This window comes from Labeo rohita, chromosome 18 (genome assembly GCF_022985175.1).
Source record: "Labeo rohita strain BAU-BD-2019 chromosome 18, IGBB_LRoh.1.0, whole genome shotgun sequence".
Classification (NCBI taxonomy): domain Eukaryota; kingdom Metazoa; phylum Chordata; class Actinopteri; order Cypriniformes; family Cyprinidae; genus Labeo; species Labeo rohita.
The window spans coordinates 4288058-4315117 of record NC_066886.1 but is presented as its reverse complement, the minus strand read 5'-3'; the positions used below and the strand labels follow the sequence as shown (position 1 = coordinate 4315117).

The 27060-nt window shown below is 41.0% G+C and overlaps 1 protein-coding gene across 1 annotated transcript; it reads right to left on the bottom strand.

Moving 5' to 3' along the window:
• Positions 1–27060, bottom strand: zfhx3a (zinc finger homeobox 3a). Its single transcript, XM_051134791.1, is given in 10 exon segments — positions 1–3511; positions 3610–8913; positions 9050–9143; positions 10561–10761; positions 11519–11640; positions 11878–11967; positions 16187–16412; positions 17210–19678; positions 19680–19904; positions 26613–27060. Coding segments are annotated over 9 exon segments (10032 nt in total). The 5' UTR covers positions 19890–19904; positions 26613–27060; the 3' UTR covers positions 1–2195.

The window sequence follows — 27060 nt, the reverse complement described above, 5'->3', positions numbered from 1 at the left end:
AAGTATTAAAAGGAAACAGATTTTATTCACTTTGAATGCTTGTATATAAGAGGACAGGAGACATTAGCCCAGTGAGTCACATGAATAAACACAAGTGCATCATGAACATACATTATTTGGCGATCGCTACAGTAATAACATTTCCAGGAACACGCAGAGTAAACAGTCTCTCACAGCAGGTCCAGACTCAGGAGTGAGAGCATACGTTACAGTCCCCTTAGAAGTAGAATACAATGGAGAGAAAAAGAAAAAAAACAACACAAAATCAATTGAAATGACAAATGTGATATTTGGAATGCAAACTTTGTATAAATATAACATCATTGGTTTTCAACATTGGTTGGCTAAGAGGAGAACATAATGTAGTTCATGGAGAGTCACAGTCTTCACAGTCATGTGTGGACACAACTGCAGTGGAACGGGGACGGGGTTTGTGGCTACTGACGGTCGTCATTAAAGCTTCAGCGAAAAGCAAAATCAAGCATGCATCTTAGTACAAACCTACATTAGCAGCACACTCTATTTCCTCAACAATTAGACCCAGTACATTTAGTAGAACAAACAATAAGAAACTAAATCAAACGAGATAACCAGACAAAAAAGAAAGGCCAGACACAGAGAAGCAAACTGTGTAATCTCCACCTCTATAATACAAACTACAATGGCTGCACAACAGTGCTGTCCCATATTTTCAGAGTAAGCTTTCTGTTTTGTTTTGTTTTTATTTTTGGTTCTCTGGTTGTTTCATATATGAGGTCAGAAATGTTCTAATAAGTTAGCTAAAACAGTTTTCTCGTAGCTGGCTCCATCATCTAAAAAGATTTCCATTCCTTAAAAACAGTAATATTTTCTAAAGTATAAAGTTTTTTTTTCCATCCTTTGTATGCACCAATGGTAAGACTACTTTATCTTTGGATTTTCCATTAAAGCAATACTGTAAGTTATTATTGTTTCATAATATCATCACTGTTATTGTTAGTCATGGCAAGTGCAGAAATGTTAAGAAATAAAATAACCACGTAGTGAAGGAGAAATTAAAAACTACTGCCTTAAAAGTGAAATTACAGCATTGTAGGCAAAATAAGAAAAATAATAATAAGTGCACAATCGAAATGTTCTGTTTAGAAGACAACAAAAATAGAAAATATCTCATAGATGTGCATCGATCTAATTCATACACAGATAGGGTCTTTCAACTTGGCTCAGTGCAGGAGAGGAAGTTGGTTGTACAGTGACAATTTTCAACAGCATTAGAGGGTAAATGCTATGTTTTAACATGAGCATGGCTAAACAGCCTCAAGTGTCTTTGACTGGGACAATACAAAAGTTAAATATACAAGTAATTTGTTTTAAACCTACCATACAATTAAGTCATTTGAATTCAACAATCTACGCAACACCAAAATGTTCATACATGTATCTATCATTAACACAGAATGTTTTTTTGTCATTTTTCGAAAGAAAAAAAAAAAGCTAAATCATATTTTTCCACAATTTACAACGGTCTGCAATACGCTTTGTGTCTGGACAAGTACATGTCCACGAAAACAAAAAAGAACATCTACTAGCTTAGTTTGAAAACAAATCAGAATTGGACGTTTTCATTCATTACACATTTCTTTTGGGCTTCATATATTTTCTATTGGTATGTCTTGTAACAGAACAAAATTGAGAGCTGTTGACCTGAGAGAAGACAACATCAAAATACATTACATCACTTCATTAAGCCAATAATATAATATCTTAACACTTGACAGGGCAAAAAATAGTGTGGGTGTTTTATGAGGGTCTGTTAAAACGCACTCGTTCTAAACAGACTTTTGGTTAGTTAGGTAATCATGAAACCATCTTAGGTTCTTCACCAGTCTTTAGCTGTGCACCCTTTAGTTTCCAAACAGTTTACATATACTCAAGTTTTAGTTAAAAACCAGCATATTGAAATGGAAAAAACATTCTACTGACACTTGTTTTTGGTTACAAGCACTGTTAATGCAAGTTGGATCCTACAGGATTCAGTCCTTTGAAAACAGTCTGCCAAACTAGCTCTGGGTCATAGCTTTCCCCAAGTGTAATCTACAGTGGAGACGTTTTGTTCAACTTTCCTCCTGTTTTTTTTTTCATGGAGTCTTTTCTGAGGTTGTCCAACCCATAAAAACAATGGTTATGGAAAGCATCAAACCTCTTGCTCCAGTATATTATGTAGAGTCTTGTCCCTCCTCTGACTCGTTGCTGTCGCAACGCCCATCCACAGAGTCTATTGGTTTTACGTGACAAGTCTTTGCAGGGCTTGTCAGGCTTGAGGTAACATTTGAAGGCGAAAGAACATGATGTGAGGGAGAAGCCGGTGAGCTTTGGGAAGCCTCGGGTAAAGCTGAAGTCAGGGGCGAGCTTTGGAGACGTCTATTGGGCTGGTCAGAATTGAGCGGGTTAGGGATGGAGGTTTCAGAAGGAGCCCCTAAAGAAGACTGGGCAGTTGTAGAAGATCTCTGTTCACTGGATGGGTTTGACTGAGAGGTAGATGAGGGACTGATGTGAGGTAATCGAGGAGAAGCATGCTCTTTGGCATTCAGTCTCTCTGCCACTCTTTGTCTATGCTGAGGGTGCTCCAGATGTTTGATGAGCGCTGCATTCCCAGTAAGAGACACCTCACAGGCGAGACAGTCATAAGGATGACCATCCTTGCCTTCTGTTCTACTCTCTGTTTTGGAGACAATACAGTGGCTTAGAAGAAAGTTATTGTCCACTTCTGGCTGCTTAGCGTTGACAGAGTTCATGAAGGGGGAATCTGTGCCATTGGGTGTGCCTTGCTTCTTGTCATGTTTGGATGAAACGGCGTCCTCTGCATTGAGGCGAGCAGAGATTGGGCTAGGTTTTGGTTTCTCTGGTAGCTGCACTAACTGGTTCTGTTGCAGCTGCAGTCTTTGTTGCATCAGTGCACCCTGCAGATTTTGTTGATATTGCTGGAGAATAGAGCCCGGGGACAGCCCCATCAGAGCCTGTGGCAAGACCGGACCATATGGGAACATGCTATCCATGCCAAACATGGGCTGCAGGAGGCCTCCAGGCATAGTTGTGGGAATATGGGGAGAAAAGAGTGGAGGGAACCCAGGCATCAGACAGGGCAGGAGGGGACTAGGGAGTAGAGCAGCTTGGTCAGTTTTCATTGCTGCGTGAAGAGCTTGTAGCTGAGTTGGGTCCATGGCATACTCTCTTCCATTATTTGGAGTAGATACTGTTGGTCTGGAAGAGTCTGACTTCTCTTTACTTTTGCTAGAAGAATTTGCACGGGTAGCATTTCTCAATGGAGTACTGTCAAGCTTGTTGGTGGGAATCGTGTTAGTCTCAGTGTCATTTTCTTTGGGAAGCTGAAGTTCTTGTTCCGTGGTCTTTGGGGTCAAGACAGAGTTGGTTGTGCTAACTAGATCTTTGTCATCCATAGCTGATATGGCAGAAGAGGGCGTCATGGTTGGCTTGCAGGTCGTCTCATTTACAGGAGGGTCACTGGCACTTTCTATAATAATGAATGCATAAAAAAAAGTATGGATTACAACAGATCAGAATTTTGGTAGGTAAATTTATTTAAAAACAAAGTGTAGGTTAGCCACATACCTGTTTTTACGGAAGAATAGTCCTCAGTCATTGTGCTGCTACCACCTGGTATGCTTGCAGAGTATACTGAAGACTGGCTCAGACAGTGGAGGGCAGTTTGGTTAAGGCCCACTGAGGTCAGTATAGTTTGTGGTTGGACAATTCCCAGAACATCACTTGTCTTTTTTAGATGATCCACCTCTTGCTGCACCATCAGCTGACGAGTAGATACTAAACCCAAATATTCCTTGTCCCTCTCCATCTGACCACCCAGGGCCTCCTTAACCTTAGCAAGATGTTGCTGGGAGAAGACATGGTCACGAATAGACAAGCAGCCGCTGTATTTAACAGAGCAAAGAGTGCACTCTGTCTTGGGTCTATCAATAGAGGTACTCTCTGTGCCAAATTGCTTCGCAAGGCTAAGCTTGGCCTTTTTCTCCTTGGCACGAGCATTCTGAAACCACACCTGAACAACCCTCTTAGCAAGTCCAATGTCATTGCCCAAGGCTTCACATTCAAGCATTGTTGGGGTTTTATAGTCACTAAAGCAGGCTTTGAGCACTTTCACCTGCAGGTTGGTCATTTGAGTGCGGTAGCGTTTTTGACCATGTCTGTCATTATCAAAGCTCTGACTGTTGGAGCTACCAGGGCATGGTGAAGCTGGATCAGCCAGGCTGGAATTTTCACTGTAATCCAAGACTAAATCATTATCAAAATCTTTAGCATTAAAGCTTATTGCAGGGCTAACCAATCCAGAAGACAACTTTTCATCACTTTCAGAAGAAGCCTCTCTTTCGGTGCTGGGAGACATGTGGTCAGGACTGCCATGTTTAGCCTCTAGAGAGTCGTTTCCTTCATCGGTTGTACGGTCATGGGCCGTGTTTGTGTTAGGGTCGCAGTTATTCAGCTTGCTTTGTTCAAAATTCTGAAAAACTGACATGGAAGGCATTTCAAAATCTTCCATACCCTCACCTTTAATAGGTTTTGGGCTCAGGCGCTGCTGATGTGAAGACAGGTCCATGCCTTTGTATGCTGGAGAGTCTACATCATCAGTGGAGTTCAAAAACTGAGAATAGTTGGCAAAATCAAAGAGATCAGATCTGATTTGAGAACTTTCCTGATCTTGGCTTATATTAGGTATTGCCATACTATAGCCTGCATTCTTTGCTTCATGCCAGTGACGTGAACGTATGTGGGCAGCAAGAGCAGTCTGCGCTTTAAAGAGAGCTCGACAGAATGGGCAGCGACGATGGATTTGAGATGGGCCCAGTGCCCGAAACTGGCCTTTCCTCTCACGAGCTCGGGTGTTCTGGAACCAGACCTGAACCACTCTTTTCTTAAGACCGACCTCACTGGAGATATGATCAAGCATCTTGCGTGTTGGATTTGAGTCCAAAAGATATTTCTGATATAATACCTCCAGCTGCTCTGGTGTTATAGTGGTCCTCATACGTTTGTCTCGCTGGGGTTCCTCCCCATTATTTTCCCAATCATTTTCCATAGAGCTGGATCCTGCTTTCTCTTCAAGTTTCCTCTTCAGAGAGTTTATAGTTGAATCGGGAATGGTGGTCACTGCAGGTGGATTTGCCACTATCTGGGAAATTGTTCCTGAAAGCAGATGCCTCGCAAGAAGAGGATTAGCAGGATCGAACAGCATCAGAGGCATGTCTACAGGACGATCTAGGAACTGTGGGGTGGGAAAGTAACTTTGGGTAAGGAAGTGCATTTGCTGGTGCTCTTGCCAATGTTCAAATGAGGGGAAGCTCAGTTTACACTGGATGCAGTGGTAAGGGCTCATATCCTGGGCTGGTTTCTGTTGCTGTTGTTGCTCAATTGAAGGAATCTCTAAAGGACTAAAAATTGTTTGGGAGCTCTGTGATGGAGCTGGTTTTGTTTCAGATGTGCCAGAAATCTGTTGCTGTTTAGGAGGTGGGTGAGAGGGAATCTCTGTGCTTACATTTTGGTTCTCCTCACATTGAGGCTTTGGCTGCTGTGTTCTTTTCTCCACTTCCTCAACCTCAGAGTTGCTACTAACAGCCTGTTTAAGATCAGAGGATGCTCCATTTGTTTGTTTAAGATCCCCAGTTAGACTTGGTGTGTGCATATATTCAGAATCAGTGGACTTCACATTAGTACTAGACACAGATGAACTGGAGGGGCTTGAGCAAGAAGTTGCTTGTATAAAGCAAGAGGGTCCAGATATTGGACTATGACACTCAGTCTTAAAATCCAGTGCAGTTTCATTCATTTCATTCTGCATTTCCTCGTCCTCATCTTTGTAACACTGCTTTTTCTGATGATTAATAAGATCAAAAATGCGTTGAAATACTATGTTGCATTTCTTACACTGGAAACTGTTGTTGGAAGTGCGAAAGTAGCGGTCATTAGATAGGTCTCGACGTTCATTATCCCTCCCTCCCTCTCCTTGGTTCTCATAATTTTTCCGAGCTTTTTGTCTGGCATTTTGAAACCATACCACAATCACACGGGTAGAAAGATTAAGGAGGTTGGACAGTTGCTCAAACTCATCATCTTTGGGGTATGCATTGGCATCAAAAAAGTCCTGCAATACTCTTAGCTGGTAGTCACTAAACCTGGTTCTAGAGGACCTCTTACTCCCATAAAACTCGTGTCTTGGTGGTTCAGGAGAGGGTGGTCTGGAATCAACTTTTACATCTTCCAGTGTTGTGATGGGAGGGTTACTAAAGTTATATGGAGAATCCTTGTTGCGTTGACGTTCTTTGAATAGAGTGTTCCGAAACCAGTGCTTTATGACCTTATGTGGCAAACCAGATTTGGTGGCCATCTCATGGATTTGGTCCTCATTTGGAGAATTGTTGATATCAAAATACTGACGCAGGATTCTAAGCTGGTCATCTGTGATTCTCGTTCGAGGTCTTTTACTTTGTTGCTGTAACATTGCTGGAGTTAACTGCTGTTGATAAAGCTGCGGCAAATCAGGAGCTAATCCACCCTCCACTGGGGGCAGATGGACAGGGACCTGAGGAGTTAAAGCTTGCAAAGGTATGGGAGGCATTAAGAGTGGGGGGAAAAGTGGGAGTTCCATGGGTAAGGAAATTTGAGCTAATGGAGCCTTAACTTGAGGAATGGAGACAGTAGCAGGAGTAACACTAAGTGTAGAGGCAGGAATAATTGGTTGCACTGGTTGTTGCGGCTGCTGCACTGAAGAATGAGGAATTGCAGGAGGGGAAGGAGAAGGGGATGAGACAGGAGAAGCCTCTGGAGTTGCAGGTCTCAGTGGGAAAAGTTTGTCGTATTGCTCCCTGTAGTCTTTGGCAAATTTCTCCAATGACTTGATAGGGAATATGGAATGATGAATCTGCTCTTTATGGCTCTTTAGTATCAGTGCATTTGAAAAAAGCTTCCTACAAGACCCACACTCTAGCTTCTCCGTATCTTCCAAATGATCCACCTCTTTAGTGTCAGACACATCCACGCCATCTGGTATTGGTTCAGTAAGATTTTTCTGATATCTCTGTTTATTTTCATTGTATTGCATGACTAACTCAAAACCAATGTTTTCAAGCAAAGCCTTTGAAGCATTCCCGGGTGCATCATGGGCTATTCTGGGGGGAAGAAACTCATCAAACCCCTTCCCATTGGTTGACATCTCTTTGTTTAGGTCTTCATTTTCTTGAGATTTAGGATCATGTGTTTTTTCACTGGTGCCTACATTATCAATTTCACTTGATTCTTTACTGTTCTGTCCATCTGTGTCCTTCTTACATGGTGGAGCATTGGTCAGTTTCTGTTCATCCATTTCAGGAGGAATTGTAAGATCTTCATTTTGTTTCTGTTTGGAACAGTTTTTTGGGACATCTTTTTTGGAAGACTCAGCAGTATCCTCATTTACAGTAGGTTTTAATGTGCTTACGTTTAGCCCAGAGCCTTTAAGGTTTACCTCTGGATTCATGCGGAACTCTCCTCCCGGAATAAGAAAAGGAAGAAGCAATTGTTGTTGCTGCTGCACTGGAAGAAGAGCCTCTGTTGCCATAGGAAAAGGGTGTAAAAGTGCAGGATTGAATAAATGGGACTGAAGAAGAGCAGCCTTCTTTTGAAGCTCTTGCTGGAGATGGGCTTGAGCCTGGGCTAACTGCTGCTGCTGTTGTTGTAATGGTTGTTGTTGCAATGCCATCTGTTGTTGCTTGGTAGCTGAATCAATCATGTTTACCAACTTATTCCTCATGTCAGATGTCGAAGGATGACTGGTGTCTGGGTTTGCAGGTGTGCCATTGAGTTCATTGTTTTGTTGGAGGCTTAGACCAGCATTGTTCAAGGAAGTGGCAGGCTTCATGGTTGCAGAAGTGTTGGACAATGCCTTGGCTGGGGGAGGGCCAACAGATTCAGAACTAGAAGTCGATGAATCTAGCTTGGATGCACGAGCTTTGGTCTGGTGCAAGACAGAACGCATATGAATCTCTAAGGTTGAACTCTGACTGTATGCTACATTGCAAATACTACATTTAAATGGTTTGTGGTCAGCATTGTTGACAGGCTCTTGCAAGCCAGTTGACGTGTCCTGCAGAGAACGTTTCAGTTTGTGTAAGTGTGACACTGAGTTGTAGTGAACCAAGAGAATGTTCTTCTGGGTGAAAGATTCCTTGCAAACGGTACATTTGAAAGGCCTCGACGGATCCAGAAATTTCTCCATTGTGATATTCGGACCTTTTCGTAAAGGAAAAAATTGCTGCTTGGGGTCACATTCAACATTATCTTTAACCAAACTTGAGTCATTGTCTGTAGGACTTGACTGTAGTTTTTCCTCCAAATCACATTCTTCATCATCTTTCATCCCAGTTTCTTCTGCCGATCCTTCCTCTTCACCAAAACTCTGATCCCCGGAGATCAGGGTCTCACCGTTCATCATTAAACCACCGTAAAGCTGCTGTATCTGGGTTTCGCTCAGCTCCAGGTGGCTTGTTTCCAGGTGTTTCCGAAGGGCCTGCATTGTACGGAAACTACGTTGACAGAGGCAGCACATGGTCGCAGCTCTGATAGCGTGGTACTGAGAATGCAGCTGCAGCTTTTCAGGGGTTTTGAATGCTAGGCTGCATTGATTGCACCGGTACTTGTAAATGTGGCGATCAGATATTGCTGTTTGAGATTTCTGGCTATGGAGCTGGTTAAAGTGTGTCTGGAGTGCACTTGAGGATGTAAAAACTTTGTTACAGCCTTTCTGCCAACAAGGAAAAGCAGCATTGTTCTCCTTTGTGGATTCTGCATCTTCTGACGGTTGCTTATAGATTTTTGCTGCCTCCAAGTGAGGTGTTGTACCTCTCTCGGGTTCAACATCGGTTGAAATTTCTAAAGAAAAAAAGAGAAAGGGATAGTTGTGAATTTATCATGAAGCTAAATTCATTTTAATAAACTTACTTAAAATGATGGCAAATAAAGAACCATGCTTAAGATAGATTAAACAAACAGTGAGATTTATACTAACCATCCAGTCTCTTTGTTTCATTAGCATTTATCGGCTGTGTATCCGAGTGCACTGGTAAAAACATCTTTTCTGGCAGCACGTCTGAAGCAATTACCTGATCACAAGGGGGAAAAAAAGAAATCATAATAGGTTTGATAAATCCATTTTGTGGATTAATTAATCCACAAAATCTCATTATTAAGTCATTTGATTGTTATCTCTGAAAATGATTGGTCATTATGCTGTGCTCCTGCTACATGTGTGCATTAACGATGCATGGTGCGAGAGAATAGACCCTTAACTTCAGATGGCAAAATGGAATCGCAGTCATGAACCAACACTTAAAGCAGTTCAAAGGTTAAGTATGAATGGAAGCCCTCTTTGGTCTGTGACAACACAATTAGCTAACTTTGGATGTAAAAAAGCCACTTTATTTATCTCCCTCTCCTTCTCTCCTTCTGTACCCACTCAAGTTTAAAATGTGTAAATCAATGCAACTTTAAGGGGGGAGAGGGAGGGAGAGCAACCAAACAAAATGGCTGCTATTTCCATCACAAAGCACACCATTTCAGGAAAGTGCTGTATTAAAGGGACACGAGGAAAGCACACAAGTCCTCTTCAAGGTCACGTTTAATTTAGAACATAATTACCAGGCACGGTTCATAACGAAAATCACCTAGCACTGGCTCAGAACTAATGAAGCACAATTATTTTCATTACTGTATTTCAGTTCAGCTGGGAAAGGGGGGAGAGGAACGCAAAGTGCCGAAGAGAGAAATCAAGAGGGATGGCAGAACAGAGGGCAAGGAAGACCAAGAAAGATACGAGAGGGGAGAACACATGAATGGAAAGAAAGACAGAAAAGCCTTTTACGCAAGAAAAAGCACTCAGCGCAAGCTGACTGAATTGGCAAAAAATGTCCAACCTTTCAGAAACAGTGAGGCATGTCTGCTTGGGCTTCAAACAAGCTGTGGGTGCATTAGTATCAATTTATATTCTGCAGATAAAAAAGCTAATTTTAATATTCATTGGATCTGCAGCAGCTACCTCTCCCTTCCCCCCACTCAATGTCGTTACTTGTCTCCGCTCGCTCGTGCTGGAGTCACCGAGGGTCTAAACACCCCTCCGCACACGCGCATACATGCTGTGCTGAACATTTTCTTGCATAAACACAATTTTTACACCATATATAGAAACAGCGTTCGACTGATGTTTTTTTAATATCTAAAAAGCAGCATGTCTGACGGCCAAAGTAACACATAATTAAGCAAATAAGATGCGCCCTACACAAAATTGCAGAATTTAACAATTTAACAACCACTATGCAATATTTAATAATAAAAAAACTCAATAAATCAAAAATACACAAAATTATTTGGTCCCTCCTTAATACCAAATATTTAATTTAATATATAACCTAAATTATTTTGTTTCAAGGGAGTTAAAATGTTTTTACTAGGGAACAGGATTGTGGATTGCAAAAATTCTAAATCTACATAGTAAATGCATACTGTGTCTTTTTTCCCCCTCACCGTGTTGATGAGCTTCTGAGTGCAGTCTGCAGTGACACTGTGCAGATGTGTGAGATGGGTACGCAAGAGGGCAATACTGTGCAGCGTGTCTTGGCACAGTGGGCAGCAGACAGCAGGCTGAACTGCATGCTGGTTCATTACATGACTCCTCAGACGCTCAATATCAGTATGACGAAACCGACAGAAAGGACACTGACGCATCTGAATGAGAAATGACAAACAGAAAGAGGTAATAATTACATACTGGCTTTGAAGTATCCAGTTTATTTAAATAATTTTTTTTTTGTGCACAATGGTATAGTGATGTTGTCATATATGCAGTGGTGTTAAATGTGACCCTGGACTACAAAACCAATCAGTAGTATGGGTATATTTGAAACAATAGCCAACAATACACTGTATGGGTCAAAATGATGAATTTTTCTTTTAAGCCAAAAATCATTAGGATATTAGGTAAAAATAATGCTCCATGAAGAGTTTTTTAAAAATTTTGTACTGTAAATATATCAAAATTAATTTTTGATTAGTAATATGCATTTAAGAACTACATTTGCAACTTTAAAAGGCTATAATCTTCAATATTTCAATTTTTTCCACCCTCAGGTCGCAGATATTCAAATAGTTGTATCTCGGCCAAATCCTAACAAACCATACCTCGATGGAAAGCTGATGTGTAAATTATGTATAAATCTCAATTCCAAAAATGTTACCCTTATGACTGATTTTGTGGTCCAGGGTCACAAATGGCATTTAATGTTGCAAAGTATTCACTAGGGCTTGTTCAGCTACTCATTTTTACTATTCTGCTAGCTGTACACTAAAGTAATGATGGGCCAATTTTGTCTTATAGAAACAATAATATGCTATGTAGCATCAGTGGTTTTAAAGAACTTGACTAACATGACTATATCCTGGAGCATTTTGGTAAAAAATGTGTGTGGAGCATGTTGCAGCTGACCTCTTCCTGTATTCGTGGCCGTTTGCAGGGAGAGGGCTCAACCGACTCGTCAGATCCAGATGAGGGACGCTTCGGACTGGAGGGCGACTCATTTTGCTCCGTCTCCATTTGAATAAATCCTTCTATGAGTAGGAGATGCAACATAAAAACAGCGGTTCCCAATTGGTACATAGACAGCAGAGAAAGCAATGCAAAATGTAAATAATAATATTTGTATGATAATATTAATCAAGTTAATATTATTAATAAAGTTACTGTTTTTAAATTTTAAACAAGAAGATAAACAATACTTCTAATGCATGCAAAACAGAAAAAAAAAAACACCATTGCATTCTTTTTTTGCAAGAGATTTTAAGGACCTGATTTTTTCTCCGTTCCGTCTCCATGTTTATTTCTGTCTTCCTGGTTAGTTGTAACTTCAGTGGGAGAGTCCATTCCATTCTGATCTCCTTAAAAGCCAAAAAAGAAGCAAATTCTGAGAGTGCATCACATTTGACAAATTCACTATTAGGCAAATGGTCACTGCATAAAATCTTTTGCGTGCACATGCTATTGTAAAACAAGGTTGACTGCAGAATCAAATTCAAACCTATAGGGGTCAGTCTCCACTAGCTCGGAGAGACCCAGCCAACCTCAGTGCTCATCCTCAAACATATTAACACAAAGACGGACCGACACAATACAGTAATAATATACACAATCTCCTTTAAATTCCTACGAAAGTTAAAAATATTGATCCTATACAGTAAGACATACAAAGAAAAAAAAAAAATCAGCTAAAGTCAGCGGCGTTAGCAGAGCTTCATTTGACCTGTGGGGATTTGAAAAGTCACAGGAGGAAGATAATGCAGCAGAGGTCAGGAGGGTCACACACAAAGAGTCCATTTCAAAGCACAAATTGGCGAACAATGCCACCATGACAGGCTTTAAAAATTATCTTCATACAATAGGTCTTTGCAGTGCTTAGTTTGAGACTAGTTGTAGATTTCTTGCTAAAACAGGCATTTCCAAAACATATGGGATGACATTCACTGGCAATATTTTGACAACAGCCTTCAGTTTTGGCTTGTTATTTTTTAATCTCGTCCCTGACTCTACAGTCAAAAAGAATCCAGAGAGTTGGAAATTCAAAAAGCGCAACGATGCTCTGTTGTTCTTTTGCAGCGTCTAAAAGCTTCGGCTGAGCTCCGTAGGTACAAAACACACAGCCTCGGGACACACTAAACCAGATACCCCATTCAACGCCCTCCCTCCCTCCCTCCCTCCCTCCCTCCCTCCCTCTCCTCATCCTCTTCTCTCTTGCTTTCTGCCTTTCTGCTTTCTTAGCAGAGTAATTGTTCTGTTACGTGGGGGAAGGGAAAAGAAGAACAGAGTTGATTTGGGTAGGTTTTGGGAAGAGGGGTGGGGGGGTGCGGTTGTGGTATTAGGGGAAGGGGGGCAAGTGGAAACAAAAAAATTGCACGAGGGTTGTCATAACAGACCAATCAAAGGCAGGCCGAGGTATCTTCTGGTGGTTCTTTGAGAAGGTGATTATGACAGAGGGTGAGAGAGAGAGCGAGAAAGGCCATCTGAACACCAATTATCCTGACAGACACGCTATTGATTTCCTATCAAACCAACACACCCATAAACACAGAACACATAACCTGAAACTGTCAAATCCGCTCTAGTTACGACCGCCCCATTGAGCCCTCTCGCTCCGTCATTCTCTCAGAGTCACACACACTGCGCTGAACCTGGCCAAAAATATTAGTCTATTGTTAAGCATCCCTCAAAGGGAAAATCACAACAAAAGAAGCTTAGGAATGGAAATTTAAAAAATAAATGCATAAATGAGCAACAGAAACTAAATACACATAGCACTGAAGAAAATCATTAAGTAGTGAAAATGCATACAATATTGCATGTTCAAACAGTGACAAAATGGCAAATTATGCAAAAATGTGGTGAATGTGTAATGCAAAAATAATCTAAATTTAACCAAATTTCAAAGTAGGTTGTAGATAAACATGCAATAAAAGCATGCAACAAAGGCATAAATATTTTAATTTTAAAGCTGCGTTCAAAATCCACTTCAAAACTGAAGTGGATTTTGTGAAATTCATACAATTTTGCATGTTCAAACAGTGACAAAATGGCAAATTATGCAAAAGTATGGTGAATTTGTAATGCAAAAATAATCAAAATAGGTTGTAGACAAACATGCAATAAAAGCATGCAACAAAGGCACAAATAATTTAATTTAAAGCTGCATTCAAAATCCACTTCAAAACTCAAAGGGGGGGATGTGTTCATTCACTCTGAAAGCCACGACGCATCTGTGTATGCTTCTTTCTGCATGTACGTCTTGGACAAAACAGATGGCCGTGGCTCAGCGTGGTGAGGTCATTTCGGCCAGTAATGAAGTGATCAGATGCACCCACACATGCTAACACACTGCAGGCGCACACTCAACACACACTTCATCAGCACTTCCTACTCGTCCCGAGGATCAATATACAAATGCTCAGCAGCATTGATCTAGTATTGATTATAAATTAGGCAATGCCCTGGTGTTCCTAAAGAGATCAATAACCAGCCATTCAGCTGCGGCGCTCCAGCAGGTCGGAAGCAGCGCTGATCCGATGTTCCTACAGGTTCAAATTCACAGTGAAACAGCTACTCAAGTCTCACTCACTAACGTTAGCATTGATTGTACACGACACGCTGGCTGCTAACCTTTTCTTGTACCCTGCACGTCACTATTTCTGTTCATCGTGAACGTAACACTAGTGCACTGTATTTCATAATATTTTCTTTTTTCTCTGTTTTTTTTTTCTTTTTCTTTTTTTCACAATCAAAGATTTTATAGAGCAGGTCATATTGGGTTTTCGAGAATGTTTTTTTTTTTTTTTTGCAGTTTGTAGCATAGCTATCCTTCAATGTAAACAGTCTGCAAAGTTGTTGATCAAAAAAGTGCATGATAAAGATATTGTCTCTCAAAAAGAAGAGTAGAATCTTCTGCCCGTTACCGATATACATCACTAGGTAACATATTAGAATAATATTGTTTGTTTTCATTCCTGAAAGATGATAATGCGAAGAATCAGTGGTTAAAATATATATATATATTTTTTTTTTTTTTCCACGATACCACAGCAATACAATCTCTAATCTTGGCGAGTTCGAAATAGGATTCACTGAACGCTTGTCCATGAAAGATAAGACCGTACCTTCTTTATTTGAACCAACAAGTGTTTCTGAATCACAACCTGTAAGTACAATTAACACGTTATGTGTACATTTTCAATTGAGTGTTTAAAATATCAAGATTTTTATGCTTATATGTGATGTATACTTAGTGCAGCTTTAGATTTCCAGGTAAACCACAATATTACTGTCTTACTGAAATAGTTCTGATAATTCGCTGCGAGCCCACTATTTCCTAGGAATGGGTCAATTAATGTAGACTGTCATTCTAATTATTACGTTTTTAATAAAACATAGACATATTTTGGTTTACAAACTGTATTGTTTTATCAGCTAGTCACGTTAGCATTCAGCTAACATATCCACCATTGTTTTGTGAAGTGTTCACGATTCGCTTACATTGTATATATGGAAAGACCAATCACAACAGACTTGGCCTGGCTTATGGAAGTAAGGGTTATAAGCTCAGAACTGCTTTAAACAATTCGTTTCGAAATCATTGCAAAATGTATATTCATAAAAAATTAGGTTTTCTGACCTTAGATGCATTAAAACCTGTTGTAGGGGACTCCAACACAACATTAGGACACTTTAAAATCCCATATGACCTGCTCTTTAACAATTACTAAACTAAAATGTCAGAATTGAGAAAAGGGAACAAAACACCTGTCAGTCTTTAGGAATCTATATTGGGCTTTCTCTGTGCCTTTCTTTTAAAATGTTAATTGGGGGATGTTAATTAACTCATGCCTCGTTAGTGGGTTGCGCCTTTATTGGCTGCATTGACTGGCTAACCCTCTAGTTTAGCCTCTTTCTTGCCAGTGAAGATGTTACAAATGTGATTATTGGCAAGTCAATTAACAAAATCAATTCCTACCATTCTGTACAAAAAGCACACAACTCACTCTCTTCTCTTTCTCTTTCTCTCTCTCTCTCTCTCTCTCTCACACACACACACACACACACACACAAAATGCATACGTACATATACACATACAAACAGGCTGGGTGCCAAGGTCAGGCTATTGTTCAACTCATTAGCTGAGCTTATTCTGTCTTAGAACTAAATGCTAATTGCCTCTACCACCCGGTTTTCTCAATTACCCCAGTGTAAATATCTGCCCTCTTCTCTTCTCTATTCTTTCTGTTTTTCGGCATGTCTGTCAACCCCTCCCCCTCTGTTGTTCAGTTGTGTGTTTTAGAGCCTTGAGCACTGTGAGCACAACACACAAGGGACAGTTAGTCTTTTGATTTGGTTTTAAGGAATTCTCACTGTCTTTCTAATCTAGCATCAAAAAGCAGAGTTCTGCAAATGAGTGTGATGGATTCTGCTTATTTTCCTCCATTGAAATGTGACTTTAAACTAACTGGTTTAAAAAAAAAAAAAGACCCTTGACAGCAACCCTTGAACTTAACTCAGTTTTCCATATCCAAACTCATTTATGATTTACAAAGCGACCATGCATGTGTGCCTCATACCATTTTCTTGTGCAGGGCTTTTTCGGATTGTAAAGATGGCACCAAGCTCCTCCTCATCCTGCAGACCCTTCTGGATTCGCTGTAGTCTGAGCAGCCCCTCCCCTCTCTGGTGGCTCAATGAATGGGAGTGCTGCACTAAAGAAAGGCTGTTCTGAGTGGAGAAATCACACAGCGCACAGTGCAGCCAGACATCCTCGGACTCCACTCCATCCAGCTGCTGCAAATACTGAGAGAAAGTTAAACATTAAACACAGCATGTGTGAGAGTGAAACGAAGGAAATAAAAAAAGTAGTTAAATCAATGAATAAAACACTCATCCAGCACACATTTCAACACCAGTAAATAACATACTCAAGTACTTTAGCGGAAACCATATATTGACCATGTAGCCATAAATGATCAATATGTGGCTTCCTCTAATGTGGACAGCATAATATAGATCAATGCAGGATCAATACAACCCTGTAAAAACACCTATGTAGATGTTACTTAACATGCTTTGCTCAAATAAACGTTAAATCTCTCTCTGTCTGAGGTCTGGTGAAAGCTGAGCAGACAGATTCAAAGCGAATGAGCGCAATGAAACATCACATGCACCACAGTGAGAAACACCAGTCCACTTGTTTTACAGAACTCTAAACTGATTAGAGATGTGCTGAGTTAATGGACCACATTAGCAGGAGGGAAAAAATAACATACAATCTATCTCAATTACCAAAGAGGCCTTACAGGCCTTGGGAAGAACTGCGTCAGTCAGGGCATCTTGTGGATTTTACTGACAGGAATATCAGGCCCAAGACTAGTGATGCTCAAATCTAGCTCAGGAGATCCACTTTCCTGCAGAGTTGATCTCCAGCCCTAATCAAACTCACTTACCTGTGATTTTCTAATGATCCTGAAGACATGTTCACGTGTTTGATTAAGGTTAGAGCCAAACTCTGCAGGAAAGTGGATCTCGCCAGTTAGATGTGAGGATCCCTGGGCCAGACCTTCCAACTTCCTTGTTTGAATTGTGAAATTTACCTTATATAGTCTCAGGCTGGTCTCATGTCTGGAGTTCATGGTGTGTAGCTTCAGTTTCTCCAAACTGCTAGCCTCGTAGTCGCAAGCACTGCACCTGAGCTGCACCTGACTTCCAGCGGCAACACACCTGAGGCGCCACTCTTCCTCCTCCTCCTCGCTGTTTCCATGTTGACTACTGGCCTCTCGAAGGTGCGCGGCTAGCTGGTAACGCTGTACGTGTTTGTCTGTCTGGCAGTGCAGTTGGAAGTTAGCTCGCAGAGGCGTGGCGTAATGGCAAAGGCGACAATGATGGGTGTCTCCGGTTGTGCTCCTCCAGTAGGAATTGGGCAATGACCGCTGCATGGTCAGGTGTTGACTCAGCTCTTCAAGAGTGTCGCAGGAAAAGCGGCCACATAGAATGCACTCAAAGAGTTTCTGTGAAGTGGTTTTGGGAGTGATGGCATCGGGCAGTTTACTCTGAGGTTGGCAGTGGCGGTAAAGCTCGGTGGCATTGTGCTTACGCTGACGTTGCATGTGTGCCAGGTTCTGCTGCAGTAGAAGCACATTGTGTGTGTGCTTTTCACTGGTCATGTGGATTCGAAGGTTGCGTGCCACGTTGGTTTCATAATCACATACTTCGCACCGCCACGACGCATGCCCACGGAGCTTAGATGGAGAGGGGGAGTTGGCTTGGGTGGGGTGAGTGAGAGTAGGATGCGAATGGGTTAAAGGACTGGGCTGGGATGCTGGGCTGTGCGCATGTGACTGCGTCTGCAGGCTCTGCATGTTGTTGAGGTGTTTGTCCGATTGCATGTGGATGCTCAAGTTGCCTTTAGTGGTGGTGGAATACTGGCAGACCTGGCACCGGAAGGGCTTGTACCCGCAAGAGTACGTTTCTCCTCTTGCTAGGCGTGGGTGGCTCTGCCCGCTGCTGCAATACGGACACTGTTCAGACTCTGACTCCGGGTGCTTCTCCTTCATGTGGGCTTCAAGAGTTTGCTGGTACTTGTAGTGCCAATTGCATTTCGGGCACTTCAACGTCTTGCAGGAGTTTCTGGTGTGCACCAGAGAGGCCTGAACGGCAAAAGTGAAAGAAGATCCTTGGACATCATCTCCGGCTGCAACAAAGCCTCCATCACCGGCCACCACCAACCTTCCTCTAGAGGTCACATCCGAGTGTCCTTCTTCAAGAATAGGCTGACTAGTCTGGGTGGGACTAAGCGTAGGGGACGTGGAATGGCTATGATTTTTGGGCAGGTCGGAATGAGTGACAGGATGTCTGTCATCTTCAGACAACCTAGCAGTTGGTTCCATTGCTATGGCGCTATCATTCTCTAACTGGTCATTTGGTTCAGTTGCTGTGGCACTCTCTTGGTTGGCAAGTTGTTCTGTAGTAGTGACAGTGGACGGGTTTACCACAACAAGGGAAGCAGGTGCAGGGTCGTGGCAGTTAAAGCTTGTTCCACACTCTGACTCAGAGTCTGTAAGGGTTTTGGTGTTGTTCATAAAGCTGGTTGCTATTGTTACAGAGTTTGGAGGTTTTGAAATGCTTTGGTTTGACAGAGCAGCTTCAGTAATGTGCTCTTGTCCGCTACTGCTGCTAATACTGTGAGCACCGTTATCTACAGTGCTGCCTACCTCTAAACACAATCTCCTCTCTCCTCCCTCACTACTTCCTCCAGTCTTTCTTATCTCATCCTCCTTGCCTCTTTGTGTGCCCTCTCTTCCCAGGGTTGAAGGGTCTTTGGCAGGGCTTGGTACTGAGGTAGCAGGGGAGGTTCTGGGTGGAGAGGGCAGGAGAGGGAGTCTTGGCTTAGAGGTCAGAGGCTCTTCATTCTCTTTCCGTTTTGCCGTGTCCTCTGAGGTCAGAGATGCCAGGTTTAATGGTACCTCAGACTCACAATTCCTTTTTGGTTCTAGGAAACAGAGGAGCGGTCGGTCGCCTGAGCCGGAAGGCTGTAAAATGGCAGAGGTGTTTTTAAACGAGAGCAGATGTTGTTCTTCATCGCTGAAGGTGATGTTGTGTTGCCGAGAAGCATGAGCCCTAAATGAGTGTGCACGGCCAAAGGACAGCCGACACAGAAAGCACATCAGGATGGGTTTGGTTAGACCGGACCATGTTGCTCCTGTCTCTGATGATCCCGCAATGTCAGGAGCACTATCTTTGGATTGGCGGGTCACCAGAGCTAGACTATCACTGTCGTCAAGGTTATGCAGTTGGAAGACACGAAAAATCTGTGGAGTGGGGCTTTGAGACAAGGAAACGTAACAAGTTTTAACAATGGAGGAAGGGACACCTAACGAGGAGGAGGGTACACCACTTGTAAGTTTACTCTCCGTCACATAGGCAGACCCATCAGGCTGGTACAGGATCTCTCCAATAGGCCTCTCCACATCACATTCTTCCTCTTCATCTGCCTTCTCCCTCTCTGCTGCATCTTTTAACATCTCTCTGGTTGAACATTCATTGACTCTTTCTTTATACCTTCCCCGCAAGTCTCTCCTCCTCGGCCCGCCCCGCTAGTCCACCCTGCTTGGACAGAGTGGCTGTGCTCCGATGAATGGCTTGATCTCTGGCCAGTAGGAGTGGACTGGGGGCCAGTGGTCTGCAGAGCCCAGGAGGCTGTTGTGTGTGGAGGCCAGAGGCTCCATTGTTGGAGACAGAGTCACAACACTCCATCCTCTGAGCTACTGAGCACATTCATCCCACCCTGGCCTAGAAAGAGGATGAAAGAGAAAGAACGGAATTTTAGAATCCAAATCACTTGAACGTTACAACATACGAAGTATGTTACATTTGAGCAGGATAACAAACTTTAGTGTCACTATTCAGAAAGAAGCAACCCTGGAACGGTGAAGGAAAGCAGAGAGAGGTCTAGACTGTGATCAATAGCTCTTTGCCAAGCTGTATTACCGAGAGCTGAATATTACATGAGAGACAATTCCTGGAATCACCAAGATCTGCTCAATTAAATGTCTCTGTCTGTCTCAGCTTCCCCCACCCCCCTCCATCTGCATTATATTTCCCTTTAGGCAACTGAGCAGAACATAGGGCCGTGTCTACGGGGGATTGCCCCGTGACAGCGCCTCCGGAATAAGTTCCCTATTGACTCTAGTCCCAGGTTTCTCCAGAGACACGGCCCCCACAGGCCTTGATCAGTAAAGCAGCTGAATTAAATTGAATTATATTAATGCAGCCTTTCACAACAGGGTTCAACTTGTATTAGGCGTCTAAAATAATTGCAATTTGCATTACTGCTAAGTAGAAACAGGTTCACATTTGCAAAGGCATTTTAATTGTGCAAGTTTGTGCTGCTGCCGGTACATTTTACAAATGCAAACATATGATGTTGCGACTTAAGCCTGCCTTGTGGTTACACCGTGGGCTATAGCTAAATAATTAAAATGTGCTTATAGTTATTACTGGATTTATCTACAGTTAAGTCACCTAAACAACAAGCATGTGCACAGAAAGAGAGTATAGGGTTTGTGCAGTTGGGGGGCTAATTGCTCTGTTTCTAGGTTGAAGAGTGCAGATTCTTGAACTCAGATTCAAGCTGTTATATTGAGCTCTCTCTGATCCTCTCTACTGGAGGGGGCTAAAGTGCTAATGGGAAAATCAATAGCGTGAATGCTAAGCATCTTACTGGAAGCAAGAGCAGGATGCTAGCAAACCGGGCTAAAGGATGTGTTCACTGATTTAAGCTCAAACAGGACCTAAAACAACAGGCTTAAAGGCCAAACGCAATGTCTCAAAAATGAAAATGGAAGTTCACTCATTTAAGCGAACACAGATACTGTCATGCTGACACAAACTAGACTTCCTGTACAGATCGATGAATATCCAGTCTTATTTGCTCCGTGTGTGCATGTGTGTGTGGTGTAATTAGTGATGTATCTCATTAGCTGCTAGGTTAATTATCCATCTCTCTGGGATACCTGATAGGGGGCACACAGCTGGAATCAAGACACATCTTAAACCAATTAATCTTTGGAAGCGTGTGGAGATTAAGACCAAGATGTCGCCTTAGAATTACACAAAACGGCACTAACCCTAATATGAACCCTGATACAGTAACATGCACACAGAAAAAAATACAGTAAAACTGTTTGCACTGCACTGAGACCAGGAATCATTTAACAAGTGACTAAATTATCCAGCATAAAATTTTATTTATCTTGTGGGGAATCTGTGTTAATGCTTTGTGAAACACTGACGACACTTTCTGCAAAACTCCCACTTCATTTTCAAAAAATAATTAAATAAATAAAAACAAAATAAAACAATAATAATAATAATAAATAAATAAATAAATTATTTATTATTATTATTATTATTATTTTTTTATTTATTTATTTATTTGAGAAATAAGTTCATCTATAACCAAACTAATCAAACTAACCGGCTCCTAATGAAAGCTGTAACAACCCTGTTATTCAATTTAGTGTATTATTCTGTTCATTTCAATTTGATGTTTATTTCATCTGTACTGATAAAAAATTCCAAGAAAACTTCAAATACATTAAACGGCTCATTTATTATTTAGTTTGACCTCTTGATACTGAACATTTTTGACCACTGAAAGGAAGTGCTTAACCTGACTGAAAAAAAAAATTATATCGTGTGGGAAACTCTGCTGTTATGTTGGAGAGAGTGATTTCACATTCACAGTGCAGTTTGCTGATTCAGGGACTCGGCTTCCTGTTTTAATGCTAATCTAATGTTGCCTCAGTATCAAAGCAAACATGCTATTGCACAGATACGACCATACAACACAACTAACAATTATGAAACATGCTTTACATGCCTATAACATGACACAGCACATATTTAAACAACAGAGTACCTGAGACATCATTAAAAAAACACTTGAAGCACTCAAGTGTGTGCTCAACCTTCATGCCAGCTTTAGAAATGTTTGCTTTATTTTTATCCTGTTAAGCACATGCATGAAAACTGTTACAAGGGTTGAACTGTAAAATGACAGTATCAAATCAAACCAAACTTGAACCTGCTAACCCCACATCCTCTCCCCTTCTCTCTCATGCAGTCACGCAAACACATACACATTTTCTCCCACTGTATTTAGACAGCTGTCCTCTCTGCTGTGTGCTTGTCTTTGATCTTTGATTTAATGCCCCATTTCCATTAGAGACACTAGCCCATTCAGGAGCGAAACTTCAAAAGAAAGAGAAAGAAAGATAGAGAAGAAAAAAAAGACAGAGTGGACAAGTACGAGAGTGGTGGGGGAAATGTATTACTTATATAATTTAGAAAAGCGAGGCCTTAAAATGTTTCTACATTAGACTAGCTAGCAGGAAGTAAAATGCTGATGCTCTTCCTGTATGACATGCAAAAAGGAAGTGATAGACAAAAACGCAAGGTCAAAGGTTAAAAGGTAATGCTGATGTTACAGCAAGGCAGTGACAGTGTTGTGACAGCTGTCTCCTTAAAAATTAGACATAGTTGCATTTGTGCAGATCAGTTTCCAACAGGCAGGAACATAGCACTGTGTTTCACACGTGCACACTGATGCATTCTGTCAGCATGCTTACAGTAAGTCACACACGCTTCAGTTCCTAGTGTGAAAGTCTGAGCGTGATGTAAACGTATTGATCTAAACTGCAGCAAGATCCGGCGGGATTATGAAATCAATGCTACACTGAAAGAGTTCTTATTCATTTGACTTGATCTTATGCCTTTGACGACGCATGGGAAACGCTTGCGTACACTGCTCTTCCACAGTCAAAATGCAGCACTTGTTATACACATCTCATGAAAAGTAGCACTGTGTGCTAAAGCTTTTATCTGTAGGGGTTATTCATGTAAATTACCTGAGTGAAATGAGAAAGGAAAAGAAAAAGACAACATTTGTGCAAGATTAACTGCTTTTAGCAGCTAGATCATAATCCATAATCCTGTAGAGCTGAATAACATGCAAAACAAAAATGGAATAGCTGGGAAATAAAAAACACAATTTTTAATCAGTGGTATTAACAAATTATTTATGCAACCTCACAAACTGACAAGAGATTACATTGTGTTGGAGGATAATTACTGACTTGAATATGGGTAGTGGACTAATGACATGATTTTATCCATCAGAAATTAATTGGATTGCACAAACTAGACTGAATTGCCTTTTTGCTGAAACAACAACTGCATAGCCATGTGACCAATGGTTAACAATCCATGCATTAAGTAAATAGGGCTAATTTTGACTTCATGTCATTTTAAGCATAAACTATACAATATAGACAGTTTAAAAATATATAATTTCTAACGAAATATAATTTATACAAATGTGACCCTGGACTACAAAACCAGTCAGTTTTTTTAAATTGAGATTTATACATCAGCTGAAAGCTGAATAAATAAGTTTTCCATTAATGTATTGATTGTTAGGATTGGATCAAGATACAACTATTTGAAAATCTGTAATCTGAGGGTGCAAAAAAAATATATATATATTTTTTTTTTGGAGAAAATTACCTTTAAAGTTGTCCAAATTAAGTTCTTAGCAATGCACATTACAAAGCAAAAATTATGTTTTGATATATTTATGATAGGACATTTACAAAATATCTTAAATGGAACATGATCTTCATTTAATATCCTAATGGTTTTAGCAATAAAAGAAAAAAATATCATTTTGACCCATACAATGTATTGCTGGCTATTGCTACAAATATACCCATGCTACTTATGGCTGGTTTTGTGTTTCAGGGTCGCAAATGCAGTTTTTTAATTTTAGATGTCACACTGCAGTCACTTAACATGTCAACTACCCAAATACTAATATTACTATTCAAAACACAAGCTGTACAAACATGACGTCACAATAGGACATTTATAGAGACACCAAACAGTCATGCATAGCTATTCCCCCGCTTTCCTTCAACAAAACCAACCTTTTTTTCCATGAATGTAAGAAAAATGCTAATCATATACAGAACCCCTACAGAAACACATTTGAAAACACTCTGCAAAATCTCTGTCGCTCACTACAGGCGCTGTCCGTCTCCATTTCCAGTCCATTTCCGAGAAAAGGTGTTCAACATTCCCACTGACCTTTGCGTGGCTGCGTTTTATGCACCTTTTATAAACTATACCTTCAATCTATATATTCAACAGCCACGGCAAACAGCAGCAACCTCGTTCTGCCTGGACTAAATCAGACAGTGTAATAAAGTTCAATATTTGCAGTGAATTCTGGTGAGAGTTGACAGTAACGCAGAGGTGAGGCAGAATCACTGATCACCCTCGTTTCTCTCTTCCACACACACACACACACATACACACACAGTCTGTTTAAGGCGTGGATGGAGAGCAGAATTTGAACTGACAGGCTGGGCCCCCTTGCATTGTTCTCTAGCTCTGTGTGTGTGTGTGTTCATGTGTGCAAGTGAGTGTGTGTGTGTTTGAGAGGCCTTAGTGACTGATCTGCCGATGTGCCTCACTTCTCCACAACCCCAGCTATTATTATGATAAACAGAAAAAGTCAAACCCCGAAGGCAGTGTGTGCACACAGACTCACAAACGAACGCACACAATTCATTATTCAAATGTTGCAACATCTTATTTACAAACACAACACAATCTTAACACTGTCCTGCAAGGTTAAAGACTACAAGCTATATACACAGCATAAAATTTGACTATTGTATTTTTATTTCTGATTGTATACGAATGATAAAAACACATCATACACATTCAGATATTTTACAGTGCATTGACTAAATTTGGTTAACGCAGCTTCTATCGTGAACAATTTCCTTTAAACACTCTCCCTGGCCTTAGCACTATCTCTTTGACACCGCTACCCTGCAGAGTCCACTCTTCTCTTCTCTCGCTGTGCCCTTTCATCCCATCTTCTTCCTTTCACCCTGTTCCCTAACTCTGTGAACTCTGACCCGCGAGCCAATCCTCTTTCGCCCCACACCATCTCCTTGTGTTTGTGTGCGTTCTCTAAAGAAAGAGTCTGTGCTCACTTCATTTGTATCTGCTTGTTTATTTTCTCTTACTCCAATGCAACACTCCAAGGACCGATTTTATGCCTAGAAACGTAAACAGCATTTATTATTTTTTTTTAAAAGTGAATATTCTGACACTAAGGGAGCTAAATGACTAGTTAGGGTACTTTCGAAAAATGTTTTTGTTTTTAAATCAAGCCTGAAACCAGTGCTTGCTTTTATGAGCCCAGCTGCTCAAAAACAAACTATTCAACTATTAAGGCCGAAACTATTGTATAATGAATAAAAAAAGAAACTATTTGTCACAGCGTGACAGATTCACAAAAGGACAGAAAAACAATACCCAAACACACGGTCAGTCGGTCACACACAAACGCGTCCACGCACACACTCAAACATGTTTATCCAAATAAGGACATCCTATAGATTTGTACTTAATTGCTAATTAAAACTACTAAATACCAACTTATAAAACATTAACTTTATTTATGAATCGTTTTATTATTAATCATTTTTAAATACATTTTTTCCTTTAAAGTATAGGTTTGCAAACACACACACACAAACACCATAAACATTGTTTATTCATTCAAATAAAATTTGAATTTATTTTTGCATTGTACAATGTAATAAAACACACTCACTTTGTGAGTCACTTTTAGGTTTTATTATATTTAACGTTATATTTTAATATATTTAACCTAACTTTTGTGGACAACACACCCACACATATACACGCACACACACTCACACACACAGACACAGTTGAAGAAATAAGTGCAAGCAGGCTTGACCAAACATGCCCAGGACATCAAAGCCACCTTAATTCTTCTTCTTACACCGTCTATGCTTCATTTCAGACGTAAAACCAAAAAAGTTACACTGGCATCCGCGTATCTTTATAAATAATACTCGCTATTGCATTCGCGCAAGTGCGTCGCGACGCGAAGGACGCAGAGAGGCTTCGGATACTTCGTATCGTATCGTTGCACGGAAGATCTGGACCCGAAGAGCAAGTCAATACTGATGCATTCGTTGAAAATGAGCCTGATGCATGAGTGTTGACATGCACACCAGCACTCGTCAAAGCAAAAGCACACACACAAAGGACGCTACTTTACGCTTTTCGCTTTTTTCTTATGCAACTAACTAACAAGAGGGCGACAACTCTTGAAGAAAACAGGTAGGAGAACAGCAGAAGAGCTTTTCTAACTTCAAACTGAACTCGCGAAAGAAGCGACGTGAAAGAAAGTGAATAAGACACGGTTTACCTTCGCGAAAATGTCATAAACATGTCATGACAGGAATTAGTAAAGAGCAACAGCAAAAACAAGCACAAAATTGCATGCATTGTGTAGTTCATTAGCGCTACTGTTTATGCTCGCTGCGTTAATAAAAGAGCAAAGAATGAACCGTAACGGTAAAGAACAGTCATCGGATAGAAACTTACATTTGGACGCGTCGCTTTGTATTCCAGTAAACACGTTTATACATCCCATTCGCGCAGATGCATGCATTCACACATCATGCTGCTGAAGTTAAACGAGGTATTTGACTGTTTCTTAAAGCATTTAAAAGGGTTTGTTTTTGGTTGTACTGCAGACGACAGACGCGCCCTGGCTTCGGTTCGAGGAAGGAGGAGAGAGTGAAAAAAAAAATCAGTCCGGTCTTTATTCCTGCTAATTACTTTCGTGCAAAAAATGGCAGGAATTAACACACTGCGCATGTGCTGATTACACAGTCACGAGGGGAAGAGATAATTAGCTCCTCCTGGATCAATAAGATTCCAGGATGGGAGAGAAAGAGAGAGAGAGGAGGGAGATGTAGGGAGGAGAGAGGGGGGAAGTGATGGAATTAGACTATAGGACAATTTTACATTTGCACATAAACAACAAACA